Source organism: Lingula anatina, chromosome 2 (assembly GCF_051362555.1).
Source record: "Lingula anatina isolate TDL-2025a chromosome 2, LinAna3.0, whole genome shotgun sequence".
Classification (NCBI taxonomy): domain Eukaryota; kingdom Metazoa; phylum Brachiopoda; class Lingulata; order Lingulida; family Lingulidae; genus Lingula; species Lingula anatina.
In genome coordinates this window covers 14,986,743-15,012,102 of record NC_141768.1, presented here as the reverse complement: position 1 = coordinate 15,012,102, position 25,360 = coordinate 14,986,743, and the positions used below count along the sequence as shown (strand labels likewise).

The window sequence follows — 25,360 nt, the reverse complement described above, 5'->3', positions numbered from 1 at the left end:
TCTCACGGCAATATGCATGTACTTGTTAATAGACTGTACTTGCAATCTGGAAATAAGAGCATATTTGACATAGCAGATGACAGTTTAAGTGAAATCCACATGACATCAACTGGATTGAGCTGTTTTTGAGTGCGCCATTCCCCAGCATCGATATACTGTTGCTTTATTAATTACCTCTTACTTACAGTTGCTGAAGTGCTTTGTGCTAATGTTTTGTACCAAAACACGCAAATGGTCAATAAATACAAATGCCAAAGTATTATCACAGGGATTATTTGGTTTAAAATTTGACCGAGCCTAAAGCACACAATGTGCCACAGCCATTTATAAAGCAATAAATATCATGGAAAATTTAACCATTTGCCCTAAACCACCAAGGCGTGGTCAGATTATCCAAAACTGTTGAGGTATTTTACCATCTATCGGCCCATTTTCATGTGACTCAAAACTTTAGAAGCTTAGAACTAAGAAACAGGTATATACATGTATATACTGTAGACATTAAATTTGCCAACTGTTTTTGACACGGCTGAGATATGCAGGATTTTATAAAAAATATTTTATTCAATTTTTTATTTATTTATTTGTTTATTTTATTTTATTTATTATCATTATTTTTTTATTATTTTTTTGCTGTATAGAGGAGTGAAAGATGAAGTCAATTGGTCAACTCACCCAAACAAATCTTGGGTACATTTTTAGCTATTTTCTTTTAATGTAACTATTTTCTTTTAATGGCAACTGTAAAAGAAGAAAAAGGGCATAAAATAACAAATCGGACTTGCTGGATAGAAACAAAACAGACCAAAACACCAAGAAAAGAAAACAAAAAAGAAATCACTACATACTGCTTGACGCTTCACGCAGAAAGCCATAGAAAATCTAGTTCCACGCTAGGGTCCGTTCCAATTGATGATCGCACTTGCGTGATTTGGATTCCGTAATTTCAAGCTGTCTACAAGGAACCCTAGTAATTTCAAGTAATTTGTATAGGTGATTGATATACCTTCTTTGCACATCAAAAGTAAGGCAAATGTAAACATTTGGCCTACTTTGATGACTCGGACTATTCGAAACATTGAATTTACGAGTAGCTCACCAAAACATGGCAGCATGGTCAAGAGTGGCCTTGTTACTTGTTTCTTATGGTAACAACCACCTCTTTTTCTCTTTCTGGTGTAATAACGTTAACACTGCCAGGTACATGTAACATGTAGCAATACTTGCAGTCACGTCCTTGCTATAACATCAATTCCACTCGCACAGTCATGCAGGCTCTCCATTTACAATGAAGCCAGTTTCATCGTGCGTTTAATCTTGGAAGATTTCCAAGCCTGCAGGCCTCAACCTGAATGTGCAGTATAATTTCACCATAGGCATTTATATCGTTTTTATTCTCAGCAAGGTTTTTATCCCAGAGATATTCTTTTGATGTTAGTTAACCTCACCCTTTTTTTAAACGGGAGTAGGGGATGAGAAACGAGCCAGATAATTCTGTATAATATTTCACCTTTACATAAAATTCATCTCAATCTGTTGATTAATTTTCTAAATTTCAATATGAAGAAATGAAGGGATCGATGCACGTTTATCAACTCTCAACAGCGAACTCCAGCTGGATGCAGGCTTTTATGCATTTAATCTACACTTATTAACGTTTATTTGTCTGTTTTTTGCATAAATTATTAAGGCACTATTATATATAATATCATATGATATTATATGATATTATATATTATATCATATAACCAATAGGGCAAAATCATGGATAACCAATAAAACATTCATAAATGATAACTCAGTTTTAACGACGCTGGCATCAATTTACTACTTCCAAACAAAAATGAGTGCGACCAAAAACGGCAATGCTTTCCGCTCAGTGGTACTTAACAAAATTGCTAAAGACTAATGAAAGATGAAAATATGACCACATGCTTATCCCAGTCATACTTCAATGTCGATAGATAGATAGTTAGATAGATACTTGTTAGGGTACTATCGCACCTAGCGTAAAGCACAAACGTGTGAGAAGAATTACCCATGCGCAGTCAAACGCAAAGGGTTCGTCGTACACGCAGGCAAACGTTGGTGTACGTTCGCATACCCGGAAAATGTTTTGAGCATGTTCAAAGACAATTTCATTCCCTGCGTGTATCTTCATTTTGATTTCACACGCTAAAAGTTGGACACCCAAACCCAAGATAGAGGTGCATTTTACATGCTGATATATTTTTAAAAAAATTGACTGGATTCGAAGTTGTATTCAGTTATAAAAACAATTTAATTCAATTTTATATATACGTTTAATTTTTACCATGTTTATACATGCCTATGACCTCATTTGCACCTCTTAATTGGGTTTTGGGTGATAATCCATGTCACATACGGTACTGAAACGTACGTCCTTACGCTAGGCGTGACAGAGCCTTAACTAACGATGTTCTATACACTTATGCATGGGAAGCTAAAGTAGAAATCATCATTGCATAAAATACATGTTTAGAAGAACATTCAGCATAGTTTTGTACGTCTTGTTTCAAATATCTTCCCATCATGAAGTAAATAGTAAACAATAAATACTCAATATTTACATGTTTCAGTCACTGGATTACAGTGGATTACAGTTATGCGTCAAGGTTGTGTACAAGAATGTCCAATAAAGCGCAAAATGTGCCCTTAACACTGACTCTATGTCATTAAACAATTTTGGGACCATCTTAATGAGCTATTTTTCTGAAGTCAATGACCTGCTATTGCATTTTATAATGATTTGACCGTTTTTACCGTTTTTACCGGGCTTACACCTTATGGTTTTCAGGTATAACAGCCCAAACACATATTATGAGCATAAAATATTGATAGGCTTAACTTTTGCCTCTATGTCTATATAAGTGACTGGTTAAGACATGTCTTCTACTTACGTAGTCACGGTAGCACGCATTACATATCAGGCAGACACCAAGGGATGATACAATGTAAGACGCAAGAGCTGGGGGAGGGTCAGGAGGGCTAAGCCACTCCCACTTTTTAAACCCTAAGCGCAGGTATCAGTGGTCAGCTAAGGGGGCCTCCCCTCCCCCCTCGTCGCCATTTTTTAGTGGTTACCCCCTCTCTACCTAAATTTTGTTCCCATGCGCGGATGTACTAGTACGTTATCCTTATCATCTACAGGTAATTGTCTCTGTGTAAGTTTTTCTTTACTCGGTAATGTACTTTTATATAGACAATATTCGCAGTATCAATTATTTGCCTGCATGTTGGAACGTTACAACAGAAATGTGAAGTCGCGCCGATATATGCTGGTTCGACACGTATGATTTCCACTGTCATAAATTCTTTATTTGAGTTATCGAGGCTCATAATATGTATCCATGTATGTTTAATATAATACACTGAACGGTGGATTTTGGGAAAAGCTGGAAATTGTTGCTGTGAATTAATATCGTATTGCAAATGTTACCTGTATAGTGGTTAACACAGCGTTGTCACCTGTGATTTGCCAAATAACCTGCTCGATTAAAGAGGCATCGATAACACACTTTTGGATAAAATTGTCAAAGGATTCTGACAATACATTATCTGCTTGCCTGGCATTCGATAAATGGCAAATTTACATTTAATTTAAAATATTTACCAATGCACTGAATTACGGCAATAATTTTATCACATTTGGTACAATATAAAGTTAAGAAATACTTTAATGAAGTGAGGCCATAAATATTTTAACCTACCCTTAATATTTTTCTCTGGACATAACATCTTTATATCAAAGTATCCTCAGTCAATTTGCCGGTCTGGTCGTGTCTTAATAGTCACCATAAAGTTTGAGGCATATGAATTGGAATGTAGAGCACATTCAAATGGTGCGAATATCAATGGCTGCGTCTATCTGTGTGGCCTTTGCATTGCATCAACGTCATCTGCATCACCTTTAGCGTAACGGGTTTTCCTGACAATCCAAAGGCTACTGCTTGGCAACTACGTTAAATTATGAGAAAAAACAAATCTGCTGCTATTAATACTCACTGCCACGTCAGCCATGCAGTTGGAGCGTGGCTTTCAGGCACCACACTCAGATATTTTACAACAAAACTAGGCGACTAGTAAGCTTATTCCCAATATGTCTGCTTCACGTTGGCATCACAGTTTATCATTTTTATTTCTTATTATGCTCTATGGGGGACATGCACATACTGAATCTTCCTTCCCTCTCATACCAGGGTAGCTTTGATTAATTTAAGCCACGCCCATGTAAAGTAAAACGTGTAATTATACGAGCACGTTGGGGACAAGAAGAGGCGTGTTCATCTGATTGCATTCTACGAGAGTCCCTACGGAGTTAGTTCGAACTATCTAATATCCCTACGATACTTTCGTTGTGGACACAAAATGCAGGTCTTAATTCTGTGAACGTTTTTGGATTTGGTATTGATCTTGGTTATTTAGGGAAAGGTATTAAAATCATAAGAGAAATTAAAATTATGCTATATGAAGGAAAAACGCGCATTGTATGCATTTAAGGTCCATGTTATTCAGGTCAACAACGCATTTATTATATTAGTTAGCATGTGTCTGAGTTAACAAAGAAGAACATTCAGATTCACAATCCCCAGTGCGCCGGTTTCAATACAGCAGATCACCGTGCCAGGGCCTGCAAAACTGGTCGGAATGTCAGTGAACGCTAAGAGCAGGAGCACCGTGTACTTTAAAGGTACACACAACAGGATTTTGGCGCCAAGATTCATATTTAATGAATTATCTAACCTTTAAGCTTCCTTTCCTAACACTTGTCATAACTCTGTAACAATTTTTGGAAAAAGTAATTAATCAAAACCAAAGCTGAAGCGATGTTTTTTGAGATAGGGAGGCCATTTTCATGCTTGAACTCTCTTGACTTCTAAATATTGCGAGATTTTCGTGCTGCGACCTAAAACCAGTTCATGCTAGCGGGAAAAGACATCATGGAAGAAAAGGCTCAAGATGGTCCTTCAAGACGCGAAGAAAGATAACAAACCTTCCCGTTTGTAAACTACTTATAGTGAATATAACTCGATTACCCGCAAAGGATACGTAAACATTTCCTCTTTCACTTCACGCTCACGTTCTCCACTGCTCGAGTATCAATCATTATTCTGTTTGATTACATCTCGGTGCTGACTCTAGAACCCGCGTTATTTCAAACTGTGTCAAGATGGCGGGATTAGAAAATGGACGGTGAATATGATTTTTTTTAGCGATATTGATTTAGCCCATTTATCTGTCATTTTACTTTTTTTAAAACGAGCCGGGGACATTAAAATGTTCCTCAGATAAGTTCAACAAGATGCAATCCATGCCCTCATGCGTTTTTTAAAAATCCTATTATTTGTGGCTTTTATGAATTGAATGCATTATGCGATCGCGAGGAAACTAAATCAATCGATGTTTTCGGCATATAACAGGTGACATTTTGATATGATTCGACATTGTTTGGGGTATGAATTTTGCATTGAGCGCCAGAGGGACGTTCCAAAAGTTATTCAGTCAATACTTCAAAGTAGGCAACCAGAGGCAGCACCATGTAATAATATTTAAAAAGTGATTAAAGCCAGATTTTGAACACATTCTAAGAGTATGACGTACTTCATGTTGAACTTAACTGAGGACAATTTAAATACCGTTTAGCCCGAGAAAATTCGTTAAAAATGAGTTTTCGGCAGAAATATCCTGTCTTCAAGTGAAATTTCATCAAATTATACACAAATTGTGAATTTGGAGTGTTTATTCTGAATTCCCCGAAGGGACTTCCGTACGCTGTTGCGTCAAAACTTTCATGTAGACTATAAAACAATGCCATTTGGGAGTTTTAATTAGAATTTTATTGAATTACTTTTTGGATTATGACTTTATTACTGAGCGCCACCGGGAAGTTACCAAAGCTTTTGCGTCATGTCTTTTATTTAAGCTACGTGTACCAGGGGCAAAACCATCATGTATATTTCCATCAATTTCTGTCCAAAATAAACTCGACATTTTACTGAACTGTCTTAAACTTTTAACTATATAAATTGCAGTTGTATCCGAAAGCTCGGTTATTGGTTCATTATATATCTCTTAGCAAAATATCAGGCCTGTCGAAAGTTTGTGGAAAAATTGTGGCAAATTTCTGCAAACTGTAATTCCTTCTTGCAAAATTGGATCAAATTAGCAGCAATAATTTTTTTCTTGCAAACTCCTGCATACTCGTTGCCTCAAACTTTAAGTTTGCAGAAACATTGCTGCGAACTTTTCATTTTGCTAATATATACATGTATGTGTACGAACACGGTACTGGGTAACAACAATGGGACATGGGCATCAAAATTTCAACATGGCACTGATTGACTAGATCTTGGGAGACCGCTTTCAGCTTAGAATATGCATCGTATTTTGCTTTAAATTCGTAAATTTTGGAAAATGTAACATTAAACACATATAAATATTATTAGTTAAGAGTCGATTACCTTCACAGAGTTGGGAAAGCACGCTGCGATCCTGAATTGGCGATAAAACAGCGATGGCACGAAATCGTCTCGCGTGCGATTCACGACGAAAAGCGGGAACCGGCATAGCTGATTTGATTATTGTCATTTAATACTAATGTGACTGGGTCATTACGTCATCAGAAATTTCCATACTAGCACTACGTCCTAGGACCAAATTTGAGTGAGGAAACGAAACTACACGCTGTGGTATCGATGTCGTGCATTTCTGAAGGAATCGAAACTGGGTTGGGTCATAACATCTGTGATTACACGCTCAGATGACAGGATTTTCTCATACCTTGTTGTTTTGTGAAAAGCAGAATGGATCTCGGGTATTTTTAAAAATTCCAGAATTAAACGATTTGTATAGTTTACATCTATGGGAGATAATACTTTGTATTGCTACGGTAGTGATGCACAATAACCCGTTTTCTTCACCCATCAAAATTTATGACGAAGAACTATTTTTGTATTTCTCTAGTGTGTTAAATGATCCCTTTTCCACAACTTACAGCAGCAAAACAGACTGTTAAAAACAATCTGTTTCCCAGATTTTCGCACTGTTTGAGTGTCATTTTTAGCGAAGAATTAAAAAGTTTAAAATATAAAGTAATATTTAGAAACACAAAATTGTTTGTTAGAATAAGACAAACCCATCCCCTTTCACATGAAAGCCCTCCCCCCCCCCCCCCCCCCCCCCCCCCCCCCCCCACTGTAATCCAACACAGTGGAATATTTGACAGACTATCAGAGATGATAACCCATTGTCATTACAAAGTACTGTGGATAGCATACTGAATACTACGAGTATCTAGTTTATATATATATAAAAAACTTTGAAATTTAATGCGACAAGTCAATAGCAATGTTACATACACGTAACCTAAATAAACATCGTGCGGAATATGATTAAAAAAGGTTGCAAACAGCAAGGTTTAGATTAAGCTGAGATTAAATCTAAAAGGCTCTTATAGGCGGAAAGCTTTTGATTCCAGACATCCAAAAAATCAACTGCTGATAGACCTCTCAATGTATCTGAGATTGAAATTAAGACACCTGAACCCGCTTTCTTTAATCCTCTCTACGAGCTGGAAGCCTTAGTCTTATTTCGGTAATGCAAATCATAGTTCAGCGTCATTTTTTACAATTCTTGAAGTCTCAAAAATAGTTTTCTTTCTGGTTACCAGAAATCGGTAGGAGCAGTAGATGTGTTTGTTTTCAACTTCAGACACAGCTGTACAGACGTAAAACCACTAATTCATTAAATTATTGATAATGGACCCCCCGTGAAGCTGAACTTTACATACATTTTTCATTTTAACTTAATACTTCACTTCTGTGCTATGGTGCGTGTAGTCATTTTGGTAAAAACTTATGTTGATATGCATGTTGCTAATGCACTGTATGTCACAGACTCTGTATGTTATAGCACAATATATAACCTTAAAAAGCATTTAAAAAATCAAGAAAAAGTAATAATGCCTGAGGGATGAGTTTGGCCCTCCAGCAGTGTTCATGAATCAGTATCAACCTTGATGATAGATGTATTCATGAAAAACAGACATGTGGCATCAGTTGTTCATATTGTCTTTTTGACTGGGCGAGATGAATGCTTCGGAGGCAGAGCTTAAAACCCCGCAGTAAAGGTGTCCCTGGCGTGCGATGACACCGGTGCCACGCTAATGTAGGCATTTGCATGCTGTGAATCATTGAATGCACACTCGTGTGCGCAGAAAATGACCGTGCTTTTATCCGCCAGATGACTATCGTGTAAAATGAAAAAATTCCAAGTTAGATTCTTGCTAAAAAGATGTGGTTTGTAATGCTGAAGTGCAATTTCTGAACATAATTATACGGATGTTTTGATTAACATTGAAAAAGAGTCTAACACCGCGGGCAGCAGTACAAAATAATTATGTCAAAGACAATGTAACACCTTCCAAAATATATGTAGTATGCTTCTTATCAACAACAAACAATAACTGTTAAGTGTTTTTTCTTTTTTTTTCGGAAGACAGGTGTGTGCCCATTTATATGTGTAAAAGTCAATAAAACAGCTAGTCAGTGTGTTCTTAATGATTGCATTGTAATCTATCCGACACAATGTCAATAAAGCTGCAAAAATCTCACAGTTAAGTGACGACACGTTATCGCTTGAACCAACCTTTAAAGGCCAATTTGAAATTGATAGAGACGACAGCTGTATAACAATTACTCAATGCATACCCTGGGACGAAAGCTTAGTTCTCACATCTCCGACAACTTCTCAAATGACATTATTAACCTTATGCAGTGCAATCCTCTAGGGATACATTGCCAGTGAATTTGACCTAAGCGGTGGACCATTATGTCTGTGGCAGTTGGGCACTGGATGAAAACTTTCACTTTTTTTTACACTACAAGACATAGGGGCGATAACTTTGAACTGTATATAAAGCCACTTTTGATAGTACGTGTATTTCAATACTTATGATGCCTTATATCAATCTAACTTTCTAAATATTTTTAACGCTTTGTTAAAGCGTAACTTCCAAAATATAACAATAACTAGCTATTTAAGGCATGATCTCGAACTTCTCCATGAACTAAACAATTTTAAATGTAACATAAAAGCATAATAAATACATTTTTAAAAGCTGACATTTTCTTCATCATTTGGTTTTCGATTTAAAAAACTTGTTTATTTTGATACTAAACATCCATCCCTTTAAAGATGTACTGTTTCGTTCCTCTGACGTTTTTTTTTATAAACCAACTCGACGTCATAATAAACAATTTAGGTTTGTATTCGGACTTTCAACACACAAACAAACGCCAAAGCTAACCTAATTAGTATCCTGCCATCATTACACATAAGCGTATTGTAACGTCGCATCCAGCAGTTGCAATGCTGTATTGATGCCACAGCCTCACCTGTCGCAATTCATATTTTGCGTCCTTAATAATTTGATTGTGAGGGGGTGGGTTCAACAAACTGTAATCTTTTAGACGACAATGGTTATTTTTTTCTAATTATTATTTTTAATTGTCTTTGAAAGACTCATAATTTACAATATATACATCAAACATAAGCGTCCTCAATTTTTTCCTCTGAATAGGAGGACATCCTGATAAAGTCCCAGTATAACACTTCTCATTTACATCTTCACCTGATATGAATTCTGCCACCACGCTGAGTGTTACATGAGTGGAGGATCGGCGCGTCTTGGTTACGTACCCAAAAACTACAACTTATATTTTATTTTGAGATCGGATATAGCATTTTATAATTATTGGCTGCAAATGGTTGAAATAAATATGTTGTTTTATAGACCACAAAAAAGTTATGTCTGCTAACTTGCAACTTTTAAGAGTACTGTGGTGTTGTATTCCGTACGTCTTACAAGTGCTGATGTTTTTAAAATATTTTGGGTCTTGGCATTGGTCTTGCAGGGCCTTTATACCATCACTATATCATGATGACGTCATGGCAATTTGGCGTCTTTGAGACGTCTTCCTAAAATATTGTTGAGGCACATTTGAATCAAAAGAAGGCGTCCTCCCTTCGTCATAATGAAGTTTTACAAACATTCAGTCTGTCCGCAGATTTCGAGCTGCGCGTGCACACTGTCTGAAGCGACGGCCATTTTCGCACTACTTTCAGCAAAATCGAGTGAAAATGGACGACTTTTGAGCTCTTCGTATTTTCATGTGTATTTTTGTCAACAGTTGATGTGATTAAACGATAGATATATAAAAAGAAGCGGGAATATCTAGGGATTCGCTATTTTAAGGTTAGTTGTCATAAAACATAGATTCAGAACGGTAAAATGGAAGATTTATCCACGCGGGTGATTGCAAATGGTGTCCCGTTTCAGGTGTCCGAAATTTTCTATGTAAAGATTTCTATAAGAAGTTTAAATTGTACAAATTTTTAAAAACTAAATCATGAAAGCCGGTTAAACTCGCTTTCTGGCGGTATATATATTTTGTGAATTCAGCTTTGTCCATTTTTTTAAGCGCGAGGTGAACGCGACGCCAAACACTCGCATTTTTGAAGCGTATAACATTGGGGCGTTTAAATTATAACAAAATTGCTATAATGTTCATATCACCAGCGTTTTATATAAATTCTAAAAGCTAAACAAGTGGGCTTCGTGTTGATATAAAATATATGTTGCGTTCGGCTCCCATCTGGTTGGCAAAGTGTTGATAATCCCGTGAAGTCGGTGTAAAAGTTGGCAAAACCGATTTTTTCAAGTGCAGTGGGTTACTGTGACTATGTATCGCAGGAAACGCGAAATATTATCAAACATTAATATTCTCCAGAAAGACGAAATCATAAACTTTTAAATGATATATCATAAGGTATGTCTCCTACAATTTTTACCCATTTTGTGTGGGGAAATATAGCATCTCCAAAACGACGACAAAAATGGAACCCAATTTTCATCATAATTTATAGCGTCACGTGACCAACCTGAAGCACTGTCCCGACTTAGCAAGACTACAAGTTTTCTTAAATATTCTATTTATATAAAAAATATATATATGATATATATAAAAATATATAAAATATATATACCGCCAGAATATTCCAAGAGTTATATACTTCATTCTTAAAACATCAAAAATGGTATAATAGTTATGATCCAACCCACAAGAAATCCAGTGTGAATTTTGACCAATATAGAAAGATATTGCTAGATCTAGTTATAAATAAAACAAGATTTTTTAATTGAATAAATATTTACAAAGAAGTACTGGCCTATGACCAGGTTGTACTTTTTAAAGCCTGAAAGGGTTTTGATAAAAAATCATTCAACACCGGTTTAATCATTATATTAAGATCTGCACTTCTGCCTTGTTCTCTTATTTTACTGCTCAAGATTTCTATTTACTAGTACTATTTTTGTCTCTTACATATTAAACTATTTAAAATTAGACCCTTCCAATTATAATTTTAAAAAATATCCCTAATCTATTTAAAATGTACATTTCTGTTTTTAAAAATGCAAAATATTGAAATCTGTGTGATAAACAAAACTAAGTAAACATTTAAAATTCATGTCCTTAAAGCACTGTTCCTGGGAAATGTTCATTCAGCCTCATGAATATGCACTGACCTTGTTAAAAGTTTTTTGGAAACTTGCCTTTAAAATTAAAGCAGATAACAAGGTTCCAATAAACTCGTTGGCCAACTTGATCTGTCTATTCTGAAGGCAGGAGAAGCACCTGCCCCAGCAAGTTATGAATATTACCTTTGCCAAAACTGACATACAATTAAGATCATCCCCGGCTGAAAATTCATGAATATAATTTGTAATTAAATACATAACAAAGTAAAATGCATTAATAATTTAAAAAAAAGAAAACTTCAGTATAGAGTATGTTTCAATTTTTTTTATTTCCTTAGAACCTTCAATGGCCAGGTCATTTACCTGCTGGATATGACAATCAGAAAACTAAATCAATTTTCAAGTTCAAAATTGGGCCGTTTTTCCCAGAGTGTCACCCTGCCACCCAGTGGTTGATAGATTCCTTGACTAAATGATCATCAAAACTTGGCCCCTATAAAACTGCTGTCAAAATTTGGTTAACTTAAGCATAATAATCCCCAAACTTGACCTCCAGTCAGATTTGATTCTTTAGAGAGCACTGTATCCTCTCTCCACCTGTGAAGTGGACAGGGTGAACAAGGCAATTTCAATTAGCATTATTGTATGTATTCTAATCTTTGTCTGGTCTCCTAGCCTTGAAACAAATCCATACACATATCTTTACTTTTATTCACTATAAACATGCCACCTATCTATGTGCTCTTTAAATGCAGGCCACTCTCAGTGGAAGTCTTGTGGGTCAAAGCCCATCCTGTTTACTACTTGAAGAAAGTATTGTTCCAGAATTTGTCTGCTATGAGAAAGGTTTCTAGGGTAAACAGTATCCAAGACTCTACAAAACACCATCTCTTGTTCATTCACACCTGCATCAACAGCACCATCACACACAATCGTATGGAAATAAATTTTCCCTGGTCTTGACTAGAACACCTCTTCCCTTATTGTCAGCTGATATGAAATTCGGGAATCTGTTAAAAATAAATATAATAAAATGATAAAATCATACATGTAGAAACAAGAAATTTATACAAAGCAGATAAAAAATGAAATTTAATGAAAAATCCATAGATTAAAAAAAAAAACTCACTTCATTGTCAGTCTCACACCAGTTGTTTATCAAAGTAATTTCTTACCATGCTATATACTAATAATAATTCCTTGGTCCTACTACTAGTAATAGACCAGTTATAAAAATACAGAAGTATTGGCTTTTTTATATGTATATATAAACACTTAATTACCTTCTGCTTTGTCTGACTGGTATCTTTTCATCATTTCATGCCATTTAGTCCATTCTCATGCTATAGCTTAGGCAGGGATAGGCATGCTGTCAACATTTCACTAAAATTGAAAAAGCACAATGCATAGGTCATAAAGTGTGGCTGTGCCTTGACAAACTATTTTTTAAAAACTTGTTTAATTTGAAGACTTTTATTTTAATACCAACAATTTCAGATAAATTGAGAAAAATTGTTAAAAAATCACAATATTTAAACTTATAATGTAAAACAACTTTGGAACCTGCCCAAGAAAGACCTTTAGTACACCTGTAATGCTGATTGCCAAATGTGCTAGTTAACAGGTGTGTATAGACACACACCCTATTTTGGAAAAGGTCTAGATAAGGAAATACAACGGATGAAGGTACGCCAGTACACATTTTATGTAAACAAAGTACAACTGTAACTTTGCAACAAAATGTAACATTCACTAGTACTGAACGTCAACAAGTGCATCTGAACTATGCGAAGGGAGGTTACTCCAAAATCATTTCTATACATTTCGGCGCTTATATGAAACATAGTGAATGAAAAAAAAGACTCACCTTTTAGTCGGCAAACCCAAAGCTATGTAACTTGAAAGGCAGATTTTTCCATTCTAAAATCTAAAACCATAGCATTGGTTGATCTCCAGCACCGATGTCGTTTTTTCACGTATAATTTTCCATAACAACTCTCACTATGACAGTGACACATTGTATACTATAAATATACACTTGAAAAGCTGAAAATTAAATTTTTTTCAACCGAAATGCAAGATTTACCGAGAAAAACGCTCTCAAGTCACTTGCTCAGTGCAACGTGACAGTCCCAGTTTCGACTGACCTACATAGTTCGCGCTAAAATAAGGATTTCACAAAAAAGGACGGTTGTACAAATTTTTTATTCTTCTTGGCCCAACTCCAGCATATATAGTTGCATAAATCGTTATAATATCATGAAAGTAAGTTTGTCCATTTTTTCTACAATCATTTCATTTTAGGGTACAAAATTACACGATCTGCTTGAGAAAAATGCGTGTGCTATTTTTAGACAACTGATACAAGGCTTTCGTCGAAATTGAAATGTTTATTTTACATTGTGCGTTTACATCAAGTTCTAAATTTTATTTTTTGAAAGTTTCAAGCGGAATGATGAGTTATTCACAGAGCTTCATGGATTTATATAACAACTACGGATTTTTGAAAACATGGCGCGAAACACACGTCGTGGACTATTTTGTGCAAGCGCGTAGGTGTTTTTGTAATGATTACCGCTTACGCATTGATATGCAAGATCTGCGGACAGACTGATTTGTGAAACGTTTTGATAACGGTCATGCGTGGTCTTTACATTAGGACGTACGTTCTCCAGCATCTTAAGGTAGATCGGTCGTTACGTACCGGTAATTTGACGATTTGCGCAATTTCAGCGCATCGTCAATCGTCTCTAACGACATTTCAGTCGGTTTTATTAATTTAAGGAAATAAAACAATTATCTGTAAGATAAACACACATTATCAACTTGTCTGTAACTCTGTATGATCGATACAGATTTTCGACAACGTTTGTCGACTATGATTCCATACGACAACTGTAGCACGTTCATAGACTTGCCCTTCAAGAAATCGTTGGAATAGCTCCTTTTCCAATTTGAATTGGCACTAGAAAATGTATGACAGCTAAAGCTCACAAATTATGCACGTAGGTGCTATGTCATGTAAAGAATAAGTGTTGTAAATTCCAATCAAAGCGGCTGCGTATATTTTGAGGTAGAACGCCCTGAATGTGCTGCTGTAGTTTAGATTTCGACGAAAACCGGAAGTGCGTCGTAACCCCACTCATTTGGACTTAGAGAAATTTAGACTGAGAAATATTTCGTAGCTTATACAAATGTTCAGAAAATGGCCATAGGGTCTACAGCTTGAAGAAAATTCACTAATCAAAATTGAAACTGCGTTATATTATACAGAAAAATTGTGCACTTCTGACCTTGACTTGTCAGTGTAAACAGAGTGTACTGAACGCACCGCAAGCAAGCACGTGAATGCCGCATTTGATACTTTGTATCAGACGCTTCATTTTACTTGACAACACAGTGTTTACGATGTCACGTTCATGTTATATTCGTTAATAAATAACAACAGCAATAAACTATTTTCATATGGATGAATATTTCCCTTATTATTCTCTTCAATAATTTTATTGTAAAGTTAATGGCTTACACCTTCTCATCAGTTTGACAAATCTGAAAATAGCTGAGTATACTCACTTCAACTGTTAAACATAATGAAAGTTTTAAATGTACTTAGATGTCTCTTCACACACACACACACAAAAAAATCATAAAAAATAACGATTTAGTGAAAAACACCCATTTTCCCATTGATTTGAATGGGGACTTCCGACTAGTGCGTCACGCAGGGTGTAACGCACTTCAACTTGGCGTAGTTCTCTTATTTGGTCGGTGACCCCCAACTTTTTTGGCAAAATTAAAATCTACTTGGATGCCTCTTTACACAAAAAAAGTTTTTTTTTAATTCAAACGTTAGAAAAATCATAAAAAATAACGTTTTGGTGAAAAACACCCATTTCCCCATTGATTTGAATGGGGACTAGTGCGTCACGCAGGGTGTAGCGCACTTCAACTTGGCGTAGTTCTCTTATTTGGTCGGTGACCCCCAATTTTTTTGGTAAAATTTAAATGTACTTGGAGGCCTCTTTACACAAAAAAATTTTTTTAAAAATTCAAACGTCAGAAAGTCATAAAAAATAATGCTTTAGTGAGAAAACACCCATTTTCCCATTGATTTGAATGGGGACTAGTGCGATATGCAGGGTGTATCATATTTGGGGCTAGTTCTCTTATTTGATCGGTGACCCCCAATTTTTTTTGCAAATTTTTAATGTACTTGGGTGTCTCTTCAAACAAAAAAATTTTTTTTAAAATTCGAACGTTGGAACATGTAACGACCGATCTACCTTAAAGACGGAGCATTTTATAAAACATCTTAGCGAGGTTGCATGAACATCCTCCATCCCAGACGTCTTCGCAAGACGTGTTCGTGACCATGACCATGGACTGGAGCACTTTCACCAGAAAAATATCGGGTAGACACACAGACAAGCAGACAGGAAACCATGGCAGACAGACAGACAGACAGACAGACAGACAAGCACGCACATGGATATATTACACGTACCTGTACGCATGCTTAACTCACGACAAGCTATGGATGGGACTCCTTCCAAACTAGGTGTAAATAGCATTTTAATTGTACGGTATGTTAAATCATTTATGGTAGAGTTAAATGGATTTTCATGTTCCTAAATCAAGTACGATATGAGTAATAACATGTGAAACGAGAAGGTTATGGTTATTGTAACTTGTTGATTGCTTTAGTCAATGCTTTCCATCAATTTTCTTCGGACATTTATGGAAATGAGTTAATTTTGTCCTGGTTACCGCGATTTTCTTGAGAGCATAATACCTTGATGAGGACAGGATTATAATTGCCTACATTTACCGCGGTGTGATCTATATGTTTCTAAATACAACACCCGTAAATGCACATGTAAATGTGAATCATTGGTAATAAACATCCGTACGCGACCACTTAGACCGGCTTATGTGGATTGTGAGCTACTTCTGTGTTCAATGTGGATAAAGGGAAATATAAGCATTATAAACAGCGCGCGAGTAACACTGTATTAACAGAAATATCAAGTCAGGCTGAGACTCAATATTGAGTCCTAGTGTTCGATGACAAGCGCATCAATAATTATCCTATGATAATTCCATTAGTAGACCACCTCAATGAATAGAGTGAGCTGTGTAAATACAATGTATGTGCTGCTGGTTGGGCTTCTGTCTAACCTAGTTAGTTACCCCCCCCCCCTTTTTTTTAAATGGTTATGTTTCTGGTCGACGCGCGCGTCATTTTAAACCTTGTGCATTGCTCCCGTGCCACTTTTTTGTAGGAGTCGGTGTGTAATTTGGCGCCAAGTCGGGGCGAGCAGTGAAGCACTGGCTGGAAGTATGTTTTGAACTCAAATATTAAAGTAAACTTTGGGAATTCCACCGCGACATTTGGGTCCATAGCGTTTCTGTATATATATATATATATATTGTACATGTACATATCAGGGGTATGTACATGTAGTTGACAGATTAGTTGGACACCAGGCTATATGATATATGCATAAATACATGAATAGTTTACATCAATTACCGTGCATATCCGTATTTAAAGTATGCAGCTACACAGATTGTTTTTTATAGCCAACACTATAACGGCAGGCGGATGTAAAAGAGGGCAAATCATTATATTAGGGGCCTACTATACAAAATTACAATAAAATACAAGGGCAGGACACATGTGCTAGTAGGTGAGTGACTGATGTTGGACAATGTGTTTTGAATGTTTCTGTACAACAGATGTGTCTTTTGTGATCTAAATGTCAACTCACTGGTCGCTTCACTAATAATAAACTTACGTTTATCCCAATTCAAAATGGCGGTCAATAACTCCTATTTACACAAAGGATATCAACACTGTGCATTTCAAACATGGATGAAGGTAAATTATGTTATTATTTTATCCTTGGATTGCTGAAATTAAAAAGCGACGACGCTCCCCTTAAATAGTGTAGTGCTTTTATTGTCTTAGACATCATTTGACTATAATATGCACCAGTCTACGGTGCGTTCTCAGTTTCATACGTGTTGCATGAAGCAGACGAGCGAAAAAAGGGCGAGGGACCGGAGTTGGCAGAACAGGGAAAATAAGTACCAAGTATTGTTATTGAAAGCCACGCGCCTCAGCTGATTTATTTGAAACCCAGTACTAAACAGACCTTGGCATCAACTCGAAGTATGGCACACGATATCCATTAATCGGATTAAGGATGAAACATTTAAAGTAGTTACAGAGTTCATCTATCATACATGTATATACATGTACCATCTGTCTGCACTGTCATGTAACACATGACCCAATCGATGAGTTAACTCTGAACTGTCTGAAGATATACATGTATACCCACAAAGGCTTACAGTACCAGACAAACGATGCAATTAAGGTACTCTATTAAAGTGTGAACGTCCTTTGTTTCGAGATAATCTTTTTTATCAATATATTACTCAGTAATAATAATAATAATAATAATAATAATAATAATAATAATAATAATGTGTAAAGTAACTAAAACACTACGATGTTACAGCTTATTTCAGTTCTTTTGAACTGACCTACTGGTAGTATAGTTGGGAATAAATGCAAATGAAGCAGGTATAAAGGATGGAAAGTTCTGTTGAATCAGTTAGTTGAATGAGTCTGCTTACAGTTAGTTGGTCAAAGTACGTGACTGTGGGCCTTTTGAAACAATTCTTCGCAGTGGTTCACGGAATTCTGGCAAACGGATGGCATACAATATAGGGTTCAATCCGCAATTGCCACCAGCCAAAAAGTTGAAGGCATTTCTCATGACAATGGCATTAGTCGAATAAGGCGCATATGAAAATGAATGCACAGCAAGAATGACAATGAAAGGCGCCCAGCATAGAAAAAATCCAATCAGTATGAGGGCAATGGTCTTTGTCAGTTTAATCTCACGCTGTTGTGCCAATTCTGTTGCCGACGGCCCAATGTTATCTGGACCAACTTGGCGCCTGTTTCGAATTTTCACCATGACCAATATTCCCATGTAAAGAGAAAATATACTCATAGCTATGAGAAAGAAGGGCAGAACCAACGTATATGAAATATACTCCTCTGTAAGCACAAGTGAAAATTCGCAATCCCTGTCACTTTCGAAGGACCAGTTTTTGTGCCATATAAAAGGTAAGACGAACCCAAATAAAAACGATGGCACCCACACCATAATTCCAGTTATCCATGCAAACCGTCGAGAGTTACTGACTTGGTGTTGTAACGGGTGAACGATAGCCTTGTATCGATGCACTGTTATCATCAGCAATGACAACAGTGAGGCCATTCCTGGAAACACATTCAAGGAGTACCTTAGTATACACGAGTAAATGTTTTCTGACAATGACGTGTCCACAAATGTCGTTATATGATATGGTACGGCCAGACCGGCGACGAAGTCCGTCACTGCGAGGTGGATGATCATCAGGTTACCCTTCGTTTGTAATTTTCGCACGTAAAAGTAGACGAATATCACGTAGCCGTTTCCGAAACAAATCAGAAACATTAAAACCGACAAAGTAGACACAACAAAGGCTTTATACCAATCGGTTTCGAAGTATAAGACATCTCCATGAGAGTGGACAAATGTAGAATTCACCACGGCAGTAGTAAGAGAGCCCTGGCTCGACCCGCTGTTCATATTCATTTTGTAGATCTCACACTGTTCTGTTTTGGAACTATCTGTTGAGATCTATTTCTAAATTTGTTCTCATGCCACGCGTACGGAGGGGAATGAACAGAGAGGAAATTATGTATCAATCCAGATCACTTGTTAGCCTCTCAAAGGAAAGCTTTTTACTGATTAAATCATCTTTCCACGTTAATCAATAATACGCAATCCTCCACAGTCACTGTCAATACGTGTAAAGCACTTTGTGTCGCTGAAAGGCTCACCTGAAAATGTACCGAGGGTTTCCGATGACCATCTCTTTTTTCCACGCTACAGCTGGAAGCAAACCAATCCTACTAATGCCTTTGAATAAATGAAACCCTTGACATAATAAATTTTGACGCGTCCAATAGTGTTCTGGTTACTTTGGAAACACGCTTGGAAAATCGCCCAACCGGTAGAAATCGACCTCAGGTGAGAAGTGAATGTGTTTGATGTCATCTCAGTAAACTGATCTCATGGTTTCATCTGGCGATAGTATGCAAAGCCCTACAGCACTAGTCAAGTAATATACAAGAGTGAATATTCAAAATGCAACAATACTTGGGCAAAATTTTGATGTACATGTAAATCACATACTAGACATATTGTAGCAGCCACTTTCTTGCAATAGATTTGATTCAACAATTCTTATGTTGCAACCCCACAAATGAAAATATGGGCACTATTTGTTTGGATATTTATTTTTTATGCTATAACATTACGTAATTTTTATGAAATTAACATTATCTAATGCTATGTAATAACTAACATTATTCTTTTACTAGAGGGACCTTTCAATAAAAGCGGCCGCTACCGGCCAAATTTCGAGCAACATATTTGTGTTTGTCCTTTACTTATATTTTCGCTTGGGTTAATGAGGAGATATAAAAATATATTCCCGGCATATAATGTAAGGTTTAAAAATCTAGAATTCTAGTAGATAGTATTTAAAGTATGTCTCATGGTCTCATGCACATGTACATGGACGTTACTACATTTTGCAGACGATTATATATAATTCAGGTACAAGAGATGAAGATTGTCACACTACATTATACGTACCATATATTTTGATTATAAACGTTAAAACGTTTGCATCATTGTATAAATATGCCCGACTTTGTGGAATTCCTGGAGATAGGTTCTTCGTTATGCAGAAGAGTAATCAATACTAAACGTCGTACTACAGCAATTGGAAATGTAGAGAAATATGAAACCAGTTTATTCCTCAACGACCTATCCATAGCACGCATAGCCTCTTGTTAAACATTAATATGTTTTCTTTTTTAACATATTTATTATCACATAAGTATGCATACATACAAACAAACATACGTACATATGTATACATTTTACTTATTGTATTCATATCTCAACTATGGGTTACACTGTACCTCAGACCTGTGTGCTGTTACCGTAACGAATTTACCTATACTGATGCGCCCGTAGTTCATATAAATTCCACATGTATCAGACACATATGAGTACTTATTTGTCCAACATCACATAATGGTTTGTCGATACAAAAAGAAAACGTGAGCACATGTACATGTACTCGTATAGGGCCTACGCGTATGCATAACTGAGGTAGGATGCATGATAATTACCAAGTTATATACTGCACTAAGGTTGATATTCATTTCCATGGTTATCAACCATGCTTACATACACACACAGGAGCATTTATAGTGGATATCAGCACAATACTCTCCATATGACAAGTATAATTTACTCATTAAGGAGATGCGTTATTACAAGTGGAGATACAGTACATACATTGCGTACATGTAAGCCTATAAGGCACTTTACCAAAACTTGCCTTTAAAAATGCCAAACTTAAGCCAAGAGTAATAAGGTTATTGATTATTTCTGGTTCAAAGACTTATTATTCCTCCACATACTGCAAGTCATACAAAGATAACAGAGTACAGCATTCTGAGAAAATGACTGACGAAGATCATGTCCAGCTGATATTTAATTATAGGATAATTCTAGGACCCCATTTCCAGAGATTAGATCGATCTACTTTAGATCGACCTAACTCCCTGGGGGTTCACGCTAAATAGCTGTCAGCCGGGCGGACACGAAAGTTAATTACCCCCTTACAGCTTGTAGTAGGCGGGACGGACATTAAAGTCGGATTATCTGACAGTAATCTAGTGAGACTCCCCGCGGGGATAGATCGATCTAAAAACTCTGGGAATACAGCCTAGGTTACACTAGACAAAAATTGGCTGCAACACTGAAGGTGTAATAATTCATGTAAGGCTGTGGGTTTTTGTTATTCTTTCAATATCTTACTTAAAAATACTATTTCTAGAAGCTACCACCTACATGTACTGTACACCATATTGACAATTTCACCAGTAGTGTACATATGCCTCTACTGCACTTGTAGTTCGACAGGAACATTTGACACAGTGCTTAGTACACGTAAGTCGATATTTTGCACCAATTTCTGATCAATGAATCTTTTGATTTTCTCATTCATTTTGGAACATAATGACAAATTCAAACTGTATTCATGCTAATGTATAAAAAAAGTACCAGGTTGGTTGAAAAAATAATACAAAAAGAAATCGGTTGAGGCTCCTTTTATGTGGCCTACATGTACTTTTTTAACCCATGAAATCGTGCATCATTTTGACTTTTCTCTCTTTGCTGGTGCATAAAGGCCATTTTCTCCAGATAAGTTTGTATATTTTCAAAGTATCTTTATAAAGAAACAAAGGGCCATCTTTGATAAAGAAAGAGTCATGTATTCACCCATGCAGGCAAGTTTTGGTAAAGGGTCATACAATGTATCAGAAAAAAAGAACAAATCCACTGAAAAAATGACATTCCTAGGTTCCTTATAGCGCTCGACGCTGCAGCCTTCCTCGCCGTCTCTTCATTCGGATCCAGGCCAGCTGGATCAAACGTGAATTTCATGCAGGGTTCCTCATCTGGGACCACTTTGAATGAACGATCCCATATAATTTCACAAAAGTTGGAAGCTGTCCTGTACATGGCTTCATACGTCCTGCATTCCGCACCAGCTTTGCATACGTTTATTCCTAAAAAAAACGCCTTACGTATTAATCTTAGTGATATTAGCCTCATATTAACATAGGTTTTAAATTGTTTATTTATTTATTCATTCATTTATTTATTTATTTGTTTGTTTGTTTGTTTGTATTTGCGCTGATGTATTCCAATATTTTCTTTTATATTGTAGCAGTCAACTGGAGCAGCGTCGCATTGTCAAAGGAAAGTTAAGTGGGCCTACTATAACACATTAGACACGTTTTTTTCTACAAATATTTACTGACATGGAGATGAATGACATATACCATTTTCATCTCTATCAAAATCAGTGTACCAGTTCTCATGACAAGTATATTCTCCTTTGCATGCCTCCCACCACGAGTTACACTCACTGGCGCACAATGGAACGTCTGTGAAGCGGTCGGTTACAGGTTCGTCATGTGTCTGAAAAAATTAGTATATGTGTATGACATCCTAAAGCCACGCTATTTTGTAGCCTGTTCTATGTTATATATGATGTGTAATTGTCGGTATTTGTTTGTTTATATTTAGTAGTGTAGGTGTAACAGAGAAAAAATATGAAGAGAATTTTGGAAAGGAGAATAGTAGGGAATGTGGGTGTCAGAATGCAGATACTGGTACATGTAGAACAGTGATATTAAAATTTTAACTACTAGAAATGATGACTGCCACAGATATCGTAATTCTTTGGAGGGGTCATTTTCAAAAGTGTGTATCATAACAATGAAATTTAAAGTTCCAAATTTTCATTTAACAATATTGTCTTGACTCAAAATAGAGTCACCATTGTCGCACTCACCGCGGGGGCAATCCACGGCCCAATATAAGGTGAGCACAGGAAAAAGCAGAGTTCATCAAAGAACATCTTGTGACACATCGGTGACAGACGACTCTTCTGTGGACAGTGGACATAGTTGGTGATGTTCTGCCAGTTTTCCTTTGTCTCAAAGTCCTCTGTCACACCCGCTTTACAGCACGACTTCTTCGTATACTGGGGACACTGAATTTGTTTTGAAAAGTCAAATATGAATTTATTTGACACTACATATGCATATGATAATCAAATTTGCATACTAAAAAGCAGATCCAACGATGTATTTTAAAAAGTTGGATAGACGAAAGTGTTGGATAGTCTTTGGCGCTCCGGTGGATCTCGATTAGTGCGTAATACTCCTCGTATTCGGCGGGATTTTTCGTATTGATGAGACGTTAACACGACAATTGGTAATTTAGTTAAGCAGCTCCCACCTATAGTTTGTAATATGTATATAGGTCTTTGAACAGTTTAGTGACCTCAAGAACTTTCTCTTGGTTGCAGGCTGCAGTTACAAAATGAGACTCTACGCCCCTCTCTGCATCGTAGTTGACTTCATTTCATGGACTGTTTTTTTTTTAACCGAAAAAGCCCGCTCCAACCGTCTTTAAGGTGTCCCTCAATATTGTTCATACCATTTCCACAATTGCGAGTGTAATTTATGTGTATAGATTTTGGTTAAAACCTTACATAATAAATATTGAAGACCACTCACCACACTAAATGTGCTAAGTCGTCAGTAAAAAGCATACATCTTTGTCTTGTGGAACAATTAATAACCTCAGTGCAAGGTCTCTATTGCCGGTGTAACGTGATCGAGAGTCCCCTTGATAGAGTGACCGTTCCCCATTAATTTGTACATATACATGTATGCTTCGCCCTAGGTTTAAGACTTTTGGTGTAGACTCCCTTACTTACAGGCCTACCAAGAATGAGACCTTATTCCTTGGACATATTAACTTGGTTATTATTCTAAGGAAACTCCCTCTACTACCTTAAAATATCACTCTAACCATTCACTTACTACTAAAATTTATATTGTGAAACCTATAATAAAAATTTTTATCTCGCTTTTCATAGCAAATAATGTACTGGTAAACAGAAAGCCTGCATTTTTGTTTCCCTCTTTTTCCCCCCAGTAATTACACACTGGCCGCGCTGAGAAGTAATAAATGACACGGTAAGGTGTGGTTAGGGTGAAACGTACTTTTTCGTGTCTTGCAGTAATTAGAAGTTTCATCTACCTCGAGTCCGGGTTCCGGGGACGGTTTGCTCTTGCTGTGTGATTTCAACAGCTCCATGCATGTGTCCAGATAGTCGTCTGCAGTGCGGAGCCTTGAGTCGGCGACATGTAGTGCCTGCCATATCAGAATAACGACAAAGAAAGTCCACATCGCTTGAGAAAATTGGTCACCAGCCATTAAAACCAGGGATGTCTCTTCCGACAAATACAGTAGTGTCTAAAATCTACTACACACAATCTAGGGCCCCTCTTTGTACGGATGATTAACAGACCATACAAGTAGCACTCCCCTAGCAACCCCTGCTGCATATATCTCACATTCTTTATGTAGTGTGTAGTATTGCCAGGGTCAACATTTGAAAAGACGAATGCAGGGGTCGTGACCTTGGTCATCTTCTTCTGTTTCTTATTTTTTAAAGTCGGACACTGCCCGTTCATAATGTCCTTGAGTGACAAATAGTGGTTGGTTTAGTGTTTAATTCACTCAATAAACTAAAATCCATGCATCTCGAATTGCTGAAAAAACGTTTAAAATCAGATAGCATCATATGCTGTATTTAGGTCATAAATATTTTTAAAAATATTTAAAAATATTCATTTAGGTCATGTAAACACGACGCAGGAGTCAGCCTTGAGAAAGCTACAAAATCCATCATTTAAATTCCTGACTTGAGGTTTTTACCCGATGTATAATTCAGTTCAGACCTATTATCAAACGTTTGTTCTAAAAATGATCCTTATTTATCACATGTAAATGACCTGTGACCAGGGCAGTGATACAAATATGTGCGAGTCAGGGCGCATATTGCGAAGCATTCACCATACAGAGTACAACGAAGCAAGGGATGCAAGCAACGGCTCAAGCAAAAGGAAAACAGCAGGAATTTAACGTATATCTAAGGGTATTTTGGATTTAGAATTTGACAAAGATGGTCAATGTCCAATAGAAATATGTGGACGACCAGAATCCTGCCGCCAGAATCCCATAAATTTTAATCATGCGATTGTTGCAAATAGAGGAAGGTAAGGAT

At 36.6% G+C, this 25,360-nt stretch overlaps 3 protein-coding genes and 1 long non-coding RNA gene across 6 annotated transcripts in view; all 4 read right to left on the bottom strand.

Annotated features, from left to right (window-relative positions):
- Positions 1-3,975, bottom strand: part of LOC106154522 (uncharacterized) — a 28,066-nt gene extending 24,091 nt beyond the window's left edge. Inside the window, exon 1 of the mRNA XM_013528886.3 lies at positions 3,732-3,975. The gene's annotated coding sequence lies outside the window, so the exon portion shown is untranslated. The remainder of the gene's footprint in view (positions 1-3,731) is intronic.
- Positions 3,976-11,883: 7,908 nt separating this feature from the next.
- Positions 11,884-13,698, bottom strand: LOC147763417 (uncharacterized). 2 transcript variants are annotated; one of them, XR_015333082.1, is made up of 3 exons: positions 13,139-13,169; positions 12,844-12,943; positions 11,884-12,570 (listed from the first exon to the last, which is right to left on the bottom strand). It is a non-coding gene; the product is annotated as an uncharacterized LOC147763417 (long non-coding RNA). The 2 variants fall into 2 exon arrangements; XR_015333081.1 differs by lacking the exon at positions 13,139-13,169 and adding an exon at positions 13,428-13,698 and having other exon boundaries at positions 11,885-12,570.
- A 4,138-nt stretch (positions 13,699-17,836) lies between these two features.
- LOC106154527 (adenosine receptor A3-like) lies at positions 17,837-19,218 on the bottom strand. Its single transcript, XM_013528898.2, has one exon. It carries the CDS (start codon positions 19,216-19,218, stop codon positions 18,208-18,210), a length of 1,011 nt encoding a protein of 336 aa, XP_013384352.2. The 3' UTR covers positions 17,837-18,207.
- An 883-nt stretch (positions 19,219-20,101) lies between these two features.
- LOC106154557 (folate receptor beta) lies at positions 20,102-24,765 on the bottom strand. Of its 2 annotated transcripts, none has more exons than XM_087005068.1 (4): positions 24,294-24,765; positions 23,072-23,272; positions 22,557-22,695; positions 20,102-22,280 (listed from the first exon to the last, which is right to left on the bottom strand). In XM_087005068.1, the coding sequence occupies exons 1-4, from the start codon at positions 24,324-24,326 to the stop codon at positions 21,979-21,981; spliced, it is 675 nt and encodes a 224-aa protein (XP_086861194.1). In that variant the 5' UTR covers positions 24,327-24,765; the 3' UTR covers positions 20,102-21,978. The 2 variants fall into 2 exon arrangements, with proteins under 2 accessions (XP_086861194.1, XP_086861193.1); XM_087005067.1 differs by having other exon boundaries at positions 20,108-22,280; positions 24,331-24,763.
- Positions 24,766-25,360: the final 595 nt, after the last annotated feature.

Excerpts from the sequence above, each read along its gene's own strand:
- LOC106154557 (XM_087005067.1), bottom strand. The coding sequence starts at position 24,507 with ATGGCTGGTGACCAATTTTCTCAAGCGATGTGGACTTTCTTTGTCGTT. Across the intron at positions 23,273-24,330 it reads CCCCGGAACCCGGACTCGAG|TGTCCCCAGTATACGAAGAA; the intron begins GTAGATGAAACT and ends AAACAAATTCAG. Across the intron at positions 22,696-23,071 it reads GGCCGTGGATTGCCCCCGCG|ACACATGACGAACCTGTAAC; the intron begins GTGAGTGCGACA and ends TAATTTTTTCAG.
- LOC106154527 (XM_013528898.2), bottom strand. The coding sequence starts at position 19,218 with ATGAATATGAACAGCGGGTCGAGCCAGGGCTCTCTTACTACTGCCGTG.